Consider the following 9,748-nt stretch of genomic DNA (forward strand, 5'->3'; position numbering starts at 1 on the left):
TCCAATAATGATAATGATAATAGACTTGGCAATGAAAAATACCGCGGTTATCAGTTTCTATTGTGATTCCGAATATAGATTGCATACATATGTTTTGGCTGGTTAGAAATGATGTCAATTGTCCATTAATACAGGGTTGGCACAGATCATCATTCCTCTTGATTGGCGAATTTGGACTTTTTGATGTGTTCCCGAACAATGTCTCCACGGATTTGCATGCGCATGTGATCCGGATGTTTTGGATCGGGTGATCCAGATCTGCTTCTTGGTGGGGATCCCAAAAGCGATGTGGCCTCCATGGCATTGCGAATGGACTCCTGAAAAATAACAATAAAACATATCGGCTATGATCGGCATTTTGCTCAATGAGGAAGCGTTATTATCCCTGGATGAGCTTTGAGCCGGTGTTACGGGTTTGATTCGGCCATGTGTGACAATAGTAACGACTACAATCCCATTCATTGCTCCACTCACTAATCGTGGATTGTTCTTTGGAGGAATTACGAGCGACAACAAGCAATGGCCGTAACGAAAAAACCTTGACCCCATTTGGGGGATGTAAGTATGAAGGTAACTACAATAAGCCAGCCATTTCTACTTATAGTCTGAGATAAAGTGAAATACAGAAAGGCCGCTTGGGTGAGTCATTGAGCCATGCCGGTTCTAATGCCATTTTTCTCGTATCTTCAGTATCTAGGACGTACGCACGAACGTTCTACGGAGTGTCCGTTCAAGCAGTTTACTAGGCAGCCACCACTGAAGGCCAATTGCGTTGGATTGTACAGAGACAAGCGAAGAGGGAACACAGCTGGAGAAACAATCAACCCACCCACTAGACTGATGATGACGATGATGATATTGGTGACCGTCAAGAGAGAATTTTGGGTTTCTTCCTTCGTTTTTCCATGCTGAGGACAACTCTCTAGGGCTATTCCTTGTTCAAAGTGGCCTCAGTGTGCACTTTTAGATAAAGCCAACGTTATTAGCACTCATCCAAGAAAGCAAACAACTCTGACAAAGATGCCACTAGGTGACTTATCAAATGATGAATTACTTTAATGAGCGAGGATCCAGGATGTTAGCATTATCAAAATCCTAGAACCTCATGCCCTTAGAGGTGGGTAATTACAAATGATGATGCATGTGAAGGTAGAATGCTGGAATAAGCAGAAAATTCTTTTTGTCGCAAGATTTGCCAATCACTAGTCATTGCGGTTTGGCGAGCAGCCATCGTAGTTCCCTAGAACCATGTAGCAGCACAACATATATTTCGGGGTTAAGAGCCATTGAATCATACTCCTGTGCAAAACTGCATTAACCTAACGCTACCCTTGAGCAATTTGAGCACTGTTGAGAAAATCCCGCAAAGTTGGGTCATTCCGAGTTCCCTGAACTTGAACCGTCACGCTTCAAGACGACGGGAATTTATCGTCTAAGTACGCAAGACCAACCAAAGTCCCTCAACACAAGCATTGCTTTCAGAGCAATGCGGAACCATTCGCGAACCTCATTTTTTCCAGTGAGTTTTGAAGTGTTTGGTGGGGCTGCTCTGAGTATACCTAAAGTGAAATGAGCCCCAAACATTAGCGATGACATTAAGCCAAACAGATTTTCCGGATTATCCAAGGGAGTTTTTCGTGGTACAACTTCCTTATTTTCCAGCTTTTGGGAAAAGCGTTTGTATGATGCAGTAAATTGGAACATGGCAGAGAAAGAGGACACAATCCAGCCGAAATTGAAATGTTCCATGGATAACCAAAAGTGCTCGCATCACCGGGGCAAAAGAAATAATTCCAACCAGGATTGTATGTCGTCTTCTTTTTCCTTCCTTTCTGGGAATGATGAAAAGGAGTTCCATTCAGGCCTGATATTGAAGTAGAAAACTAGCAATAGTGTTAGCTATTCCGCTTTCTTAGACTTTATTGTTGTCCCGAGTAGAAAATTGTCATTGAGACGAGCAAAAAAAACGTGAAAGGTGGAAGAGTAAAAAACTTGATGGTCTCCTTTCATCGGGGTTGAGAGTTTCCTCGCTGATTCTTGGACCTAAATCAGGGGATCAAGAGGTGATTTCCTTGGAGCCTCAAAGGGTGGGAACCGCTAACCTTCAATCGCTAACCTTCAAAATGGCCCATTTCAAAGGCCAAGAGCGTCTCAGCCACCAATGATACTTCTGCGTTGCCTCCGTCTCAATTTGGCTTGGACCATGCTCGAATTTGCCTTTGAACACATGCCTTGGGAACCACTCCAGTTTCATGGTGATCCAAATCTATTCCACACGTGCTAAAGAAGGACCAAGGTTGGATGCGAACAACTTTGAACCACTGACCGATAGAAAATGAGGCAAGATTGGGAACTTTACGATCCTCGAAAACCATAACCCAGATTTTTATGCTTTGTTTTTCCTAGCCTACTCTGAATGTGCGGATATGGACCAAGACTCGATGCTTTCAATCAAACAAAGTCGCGTATACGTATAACATGCTATCGGTGCAATAAAGAACTGACTAATCCCCATTCATGCATACGGCCTTGTTCCAATTTGGTGGCACATCATGCACTTGATCGAGTCAAAATTCATTTTTGGAATGGCTAAATCGAGTGAACCTACGTACAACAAAGGCTGCTTGCTTTTTATGCACTTTGTTATTGAGCAGCCCGTTGAAATGTGGTTTTATTCTCAAAGTACAATCCTCAAACCATTTGGATCACGACCGTGACTGTGGATTGGTTTCATGTGAAACTGGAAACAAGGATTGCGTGAACAAACCAAGAGAAACAACTAAGAATTACTATCGATGCCAATCGATCACGATCAAGTCCTTGACACCTATTAACCAAACAACTCAAAAGGCCAACCAGAGAATAAAAGGAAATGTTGTGTTGGGTATTGTAATTGAATTTAAAACCACTTGAGAATAATCCAATCGCTGTAACATGTTCCAAGTCAACTTGAACCTGAGACTAGTTTTTTAAACGCTCGTACCTGTGAACGTTACCCAGAATGAGCATTCGCTCACCACTTTGGCGAGTGTATTTTCATTCCGATTAGCGTCCACGCCCCTAACTCCGAGATACGAGCTTTAAAAAACTGGCCTTTGGACTGGATGACGCGACGCACCCAAAAGTAAAGGAAATTCAGTTTGATTAAAAATATCTAGATCTGTTCACGAAATATATGAAATGCCATCACATTCGTTGGCAATTCGAGTAAACGAAAGTTGCAATAGGTTCCATTATTGATTGGTTTACGTCTCTTTGAACTCGATTGCATTTCGAATCCCGTCAAACTTGGAATTGCATTCCAAGTCTTTCGATGCCATCTCATTCAGTCACGGCTCTCCAATTCCATATCTATATATGTTTGTTTCATATCTTGATATCGCGTCCCTCGGAATCGCATTGCAACTTTGGGTGCCAACCATCTCATATTGAATAAACCATCGCATGTCCAAATGCACACGAACGATGAAGGACGGCAAGTGATGAAACCTGTCTCTTGCCGTTGGTTCGAATCAATAACAAATGGCATTCAAGCGGAATTCGAGGTACTATTGCCAGTTCCCCGAGAGGTGCCTCCATTCCTCCCAGGTCCAATATCAAAGTATTGGATTGATTTGCGAAACTTACACGGTCGGCATTGGCCCGGAAATCTATCGATAGGCCGTATCTTTTCAATGTAAAAAAGCAACCGACAATCCCAAGAATGCAGACTATTTTGCCATATCTTCTTGTGTACTTGTGTAAACTTTCCAATTTATGAGATGTCGGGAACCTAGTTCTAACATGGTGGAAGTACGAAATGAACTTGTAGCGAGAGGTCTTTCTCTCCACTTGACTACCTAGTAAGAGGGAAAGACCCGAGAAAAAGAGCAAGGTAAGAAAAGAAAGAGAGAGAATGCTATTATTAGTCGAAGAGCACTCACCCTCCCACCCTATAAATCAAAGCCAGGCCCTCGGAAAGTTTTCCTCCTTTTTCCCTGGCCCCTTTAGTTAATGTTTCTATCAGTGCCCCATACATTACCACGTGTCTGCGTTCAATTGACACTGTTGGCTTTCGTCCGATCACAATTGTAGGTAGACATAGGGTCTCTTTTTCCAATCAACTTGGTGGCATCGAGATCCTCCTTTGGAACACTTGGATTCGATTGTGATATGTTTATGGTTATGCATGGTCTCTTACAACCCTTCCATGAACGGGTCCACGTGTTCATACCCTCTACCCTCCCTTTGGTACCATTTCGATGAAATCTCAATTTCAATTGTTCCATCCCTCCGTCCCAGGCAGAGTGGAACGACAATCGAAGCATGACCAGCATTGCTGCGTCCGGAGTACAGTACACGTATAGCAAGTTTAGTTTTCCAATCTACTCTTGCATCCGTCTTTTGAACTGCCAAATGTTGACAAGTCAGATTTGGTTGGATGAATATGAAAAGTGTGATCGGCGTGTGGTTGACAAGTTTAGTCGATTATCTCGCAATGTCATTTCTTTGAGTTGCCATTTACCCTCGTATAAATTGGAACGTACCTGTCTCGCATCTTTTTCCGCGACGCCTCCTTGTGTCTTGGGAATTGCTCCCTTGGCCCCATTATTTTTCTTCGCACCCTCCCCCATTAAAGGCTGAGGCTCTTGGGTGACAACTCGGTTGCTTTTGCGGGGTGTGAAAAGAGATTTCATGCTCTTCTTCTGGTTCTTCGCTTTGGGATCATGATCATCATCCTCAGTCCCATTCTGATCTGGGGTCCCTTCGAAAGCAACCTCATCGGGATTGAATCGTTTACCAGAGCGATACGAGAGCTGGCAATGTTGGATTACATCCGTAAGACGACTCGTTCGGGAATCGGCTCCCCCTGTTGATCATTTCATGGGGTGAATGTAGTTTTTTCTTAGCTTGAAGACATAAATTAGCGTGTAACATATGGCAAAGCCAGGGGAAGAAATGCGTAGAGATGCTTGGCAATAAGGCTCGATATGTTTGAATTCCACGAACCAGGATGAAAGCAATATAACAGGGATGTATGTGTGATAAATTGTAATTTAGTGACATGACTTACTGGGAAGTTCATTCCCTTGTATCAATATAGAAACACCAAAAAGAATATGTCGTTGACATTTGCGTACTCAATAAAGAAAGATGCAAAATTGAGACTGTACTAATACGATTTTTTCTTTGATTAGTAAACTGACGAAGGTTGGTTGAAAATGTGAAAGTGAAAAGCTCCACCGGCAAAAACTAGGATAACTAGGTCAAGTTTGCTCTAAACATGTCTTCATTCCTCGGAAGGCGCTCAATCTCCAGTTATTAGTTTCCGATGACACAATTATTTTTTGCACCCAATGATAAATTTCGTTTTTGTGCCGAATTCAATATCACTTGGCTCATGTGTTCATCGCTCACCTCTTTTATCCCGATAAACGAGGACCTGCTCCGGATAGACCTCGTTAAAGTTGTTCTTAATAAAGATGGTCTTATCCTCGTTGCAGAACGTATCAATGGGCAACTGGCCTTCTAGGTTGTCCTCGGGTTTGGAAAAATATGGCAACTTGAGGTGAAACTTGCCTGAAAAGGCCTGCTTCCAAAGCTCATCGTCAATTTCCCGAGTCAATCCAATGGCAACTCGAGCCACGAGCATTAAGCGTGGGTTGGCATGATCTGGAAATTGGAAATCTCACTCATAAAAGATTTGTAGTGAAGTGATGCCTAATTCTATCTGGTTTTGAAGTCGGAATGAAGGGTTCTGTCACTCAAACAAGCCAAGGGATGAACGTGCTCAAGTCCACCGAGAGAACCTTGAACTTGGTCCCAGAAAGTGAGAGAGAGAGAGAGAGAGAAAGAGCTAGTAGGTCTTTTGTTGCTGCATCTAAAGGATAGTGGAAAATCTGCTCCTCACTTTGAAGCCTTTATTCGACATATTGTGTGACGGTTTTAAGGGCGGAGGAGATCTTCGCACGATGTGAACCGACCAAAGAAGTGAGGAAGCCTTCGACAAACTTTGATAGCTTCGAGGCCCACGAAAATCTCTCCAAAATCTCGGACAAAACCTCGACACCTGGGATCTCTGAACTGGGTTCTGGAATATTCAAAGTGCCAGTTCAAGCAGGAATATTGGTCTCATTGGGAGCAGAATCAATTTTTTGATCCAAAATCCCGCATACTGTACACGCTTACAAAAGAAAATGCTCGCCAATAGGAACCAGCCAAAGCCCTGTTCCATTCTCACGCATTTTCGTTCCATTTGCTTAAGTTCATGTCATGACAGGCCCACTTTTTTCAGGTTTGAAATATTCATGCATGTAACCTGAGTTTGGCAGGAAGCTATTTAACATTTTTCCCAGTCCAACTTTCTGAAGGATGTGGTCCAATTTTGGGACGGTAAGCAATTCAGGGTCCGTGGCGATGAACCGGGAACTTGGTCTTCAAGTCCAAGTAGCCTTTTAAAATTCTTTTGAGAAAACTACCTAAAATCGGTGGTCATCGAGTTAGAAAATATTCTAGCTGACCGATGCTGTAATACGTAGTATGTTGTAAAATCAACCATTTGACCCCGGAATAGGTTCCAGGTACCTATAATTGATTTACTTTGGCCTTGGAACATCATTTCAAACTAACCTGTCTCCATGTCACTTAATGCTTGATTAGCTTGCTCAGAGTTGGTGAAGAACATCATCTTATCGATAGGCTGGTGGATGGCAGCTTGGAAGTTGTTCCTTAGGATCAGTTCCAAGTTACGGAAGTTGGTCGGAAAATATAAGAACTTCTCCTTAATCGTGTGGTGGTCTTGCGCCATTTGCATGGCCAATTGTTCTTTCCGTAGGTTGTACATGCCCATTAGAAAGGGATTTTGAACATGATATGCTGTGATGAGCTCCATATCAGGCCTAGAATGAGATGGTATAAAATCTTGATCCTGGCGTGATTAGCAACGAATATAACCCAGTGTTGACCTGCGAAACTTGGCATCAATGTCGTAGTAGGGTGCAGTGTATTTTTTCACTTCCATGATCTTGCACTCTACTTCCCAAATGTCCATGGGCAGCCAATGGGAGGGTTGATGCTGTACAGTGACCACTTGGCGCACGAACCGATGGTCCACCCCTCGACGATGAAAGGGACCCATGCTGAAGGTAGAACCAAAATCTTAAATCATATGTACGATTGACTGACTTCGCTCACCGCAACGTGAAACTTGGCAGGAATGAGAATTTCATCCCACTCGACTCGGAAGGTTTAAACTTTGATCTCGGATTTTGCTCTGCTCTTTGGCTGCCTTTGGACCCTCTTTGACACCTTGAAGCTCGATTTATTGAAATTTATTGTGCAGAGACTGAATTTTGCATGAAGGTTAAGCTTTCCTCTTGGACGATCTTTATGGCAGCATTTTTGTGCTTTGATCCCGGAGATGAAGGAACGCTTCGGGTAGAGTAAATGTAGACTTCTTCAAGGTCGATTCTCTTTAAGATGGAATTAGATCCTCTTTATGGGTCAGATGCTCAGTGGATTTGACACGCTCGGAGAGCACCATAATACTGTGCTTAGAGTAGTTGGTTCAAAACAGGCGAGTACAGTCTCAGTTCACAACTCCATTCCAACGTCCTCGAAAAAACAGTTGAAAAGTAAACTTGTCCATTGCTCAATTTGACTCTCTTATGTACGATAAAAACTGAGCCTATGTCGAAGTATTAACCTGTTCTTTGTTTTATGTATGGTTGGTCCAATTCTGTTTCCTCATTAAAGGATGTGTCTTGTTCTGTATGAAATACAAATCTCTCTGGGGAGACAAAACTTGTCATGAAAAGTTTCAGCACCCTGGATGAGAAGCAAAATGTAGGTTAGTTAGACATGCGTCGTCTTGGTGGTCGGTGTTCAAACCACCAGCTTTTGTCACTTTTGGACCATAATAACAGGCTATTTGGTACAACTTGAAGACGGGAAAACCCTTTTTGTCGTAGTGGTGCTTTGTCTGAGAGCTAATTCACTTACGAGTTTCCGTCAAATATTTTCACTAAAAAAGGAAAAAAAACTTTCTTGACGATGGTCCAATCTTTGGGTCTTGGCTGACTGATTGTGAATACAAGGTCTGCGTGGGACTTGGTCGCTTTGCTTGCAAAGCCATTCAGCTCTGTCTTTCTGCCATTAGTTTTGGGTGCCATCTTTTTTTGCAAAAACTGAGTCTGAATGAAAAACGAGGCCGGAGACAGAGGAAAAAGTTAGAGAGCCTTTGTTGTCATTGGTTTGGTCAAAAAGTTGGAAAACCTTTCCTTGTTGTGGACTGTGTTGTTTGAAGTTCCATAACTCAACGGAAAGCCGCTGGTTGGCTCTCACTCTCATTTTCCATGCCTCAACATCGCCTTTCAAGAAACATTCGTTCTGTCACAAAACTTTCGCACCATCCCAATCATGGTTTATTGGCGAGCAAAAAGGTTTCATAAAACTGCCAAGGTCCGCACATGCACTCTGAATTCAATCCGCGGCCTTGGCATCCACCACATAAAGTGGTGGGTTAGTGGCCAGGTTGGTTGGTAGAGGTAGTGTGTAACAAGTCCTAAACTAAGGTCACAGCTGCGTCTATCTTTAGGGATCTCTATTATGAAAGTCTCGTTATTTGCGACAAGGTTTCTCCATTATTGGGGAACTTGAGTAGAAATTGTGTTCATAGCCTCTTGTCTACCTTTACCTTAAAAAGAGAATCTCAATCTTGGAAAAATAGTTCATCAAGTAAACAATGTCGAAGCTCCTTAGTCCGGAAAAGTGCTTCAACATTCTTCAGAAACCCATAAGGTTTGACTAAAAATGTGAGAGGGCGAAGCTGGGCGAACTTGATTAAACTTTGCCGAAGCCATCGATGCAATCTGTAGCCTTCCACGGCGTTTCTCGTTGGAGGCGGTGTTCGTCCCCGGAAGTTATCACAATCGCTCGGGATATGACTTCCTCAAACACTTGCCCAAAATAATGCATTTGAACGTCTTCTTCGTCATCCTCAATTTCCCACCCACACTTTGTAGGAATGCTCTCCAGCTCAATGCGTACGAAGGACCACAGTGCATTTGATGAAAAGCAAGGCAGGAGGAAAAGGTTGATGCCTCTTGGTCATTTCAGCTACTTCCGCTCATTCTTGAGCTACTTTACTTACTACTGTGCGTCGTACGTACATTGTAGCACTTCAAAAGGAATATTTCGGATAACTGAGACCCTTGGAACAGGAGAGAGACCAAAAGGCTTTTGGAAAGTGAGCAGGTTGGCCCAAGGATTCATTAGTAGGTTTGCTTCCAGGAGGTTGGGGGTTCCATTCTGGAGGCTCGAGTAGCTACGAGTACTTCTTGGCTCTGTACAATTGTTTCCCGTGCAAGTGCAGTTCAGTTCAAGATGAAAGAGCGACTTTTGGCACTTTTCTCACTTCACTAGTGTCAGATGGAAAGCTTGAAGGAACGAGGCCTTTGATCAAATACAATGGAGCGAAGAAGGCCCATTTGTGCTCGCAAAAAGAGAGAGAGAGAAAGAAAGAAAGTCAGGGAGAGAATAATGAGACTTCTCTTATTCTAATCCACTACATTTCACTTGACTTTGCAAAAGGAATCAGAAAACTCGAACGTGGGGTTTTCTTCATCCTACATCCTTCTTTGTTCTCGGTTCCCTGTTCCCAGATCCTCGTCTACACGTTGAGTTGCAATTCACGTCCCTTCAAAGATGTTCTGTGTTCTGGCCTCATTTTTTCCTGATGAGGTGTGATGTACTAATGAATTACCATATC

General features: G+C 43.0%; 1 protein-coding gene across 1 annotated transcript in view; it reads right to left on the reverse strand.

The window, feature by feature from the left end:
- Positions 1-39: 39 nt before the first annotated feature.
- Positions 40-9,748, reverse strand: part of LOC131890619 (uncharacterized) — a 12,375-nt gene continuing 2,666 nt past the window's right edge. Inside the window, exons 2-6 of the mRNA XM_059240013.1 lie at positions 6,945-7,118; positions 6,610-6,878; positions 5,398-5,652; positions 4,527-4,849; positions 40-317 (exon numbers count right to left, since the gene is read on the reverse strand). Coding sequence (XP_059095996.1) covers positions 150-317; positions 4,527-4,849; positions 5,398-5,652; positions 6,610-6,878; positions 6,945-7,117 — 1,188 coding nt within the window. The 5' untranslated portion in view covers position 7,118 and the 3' untranslated portion in view covers positions 40-149. The remainder of the gene's footprint in view (positions 318-4,526; positions 4,850-5,397; positions 5,653-6,609; positions 6,879-6,944; positions 7,119-9,748) is intronic.

The sequence above is a fragment of the Tigriopus californicus genome, chromosome 11 (genome assembly GCF_007210705.1).
Source record: "Tigriopus californicus strain San Diego chromosome 11, Tcal_SD_v2.1, whole genome shotgun sequence".
NCBI classification, from domain to species: Eukaryota; Metazoa; Arthropoda; class Copepoda; order Harpacticoida; family Harpacticidae; genus Tigriopus; species Tigriopus californicus.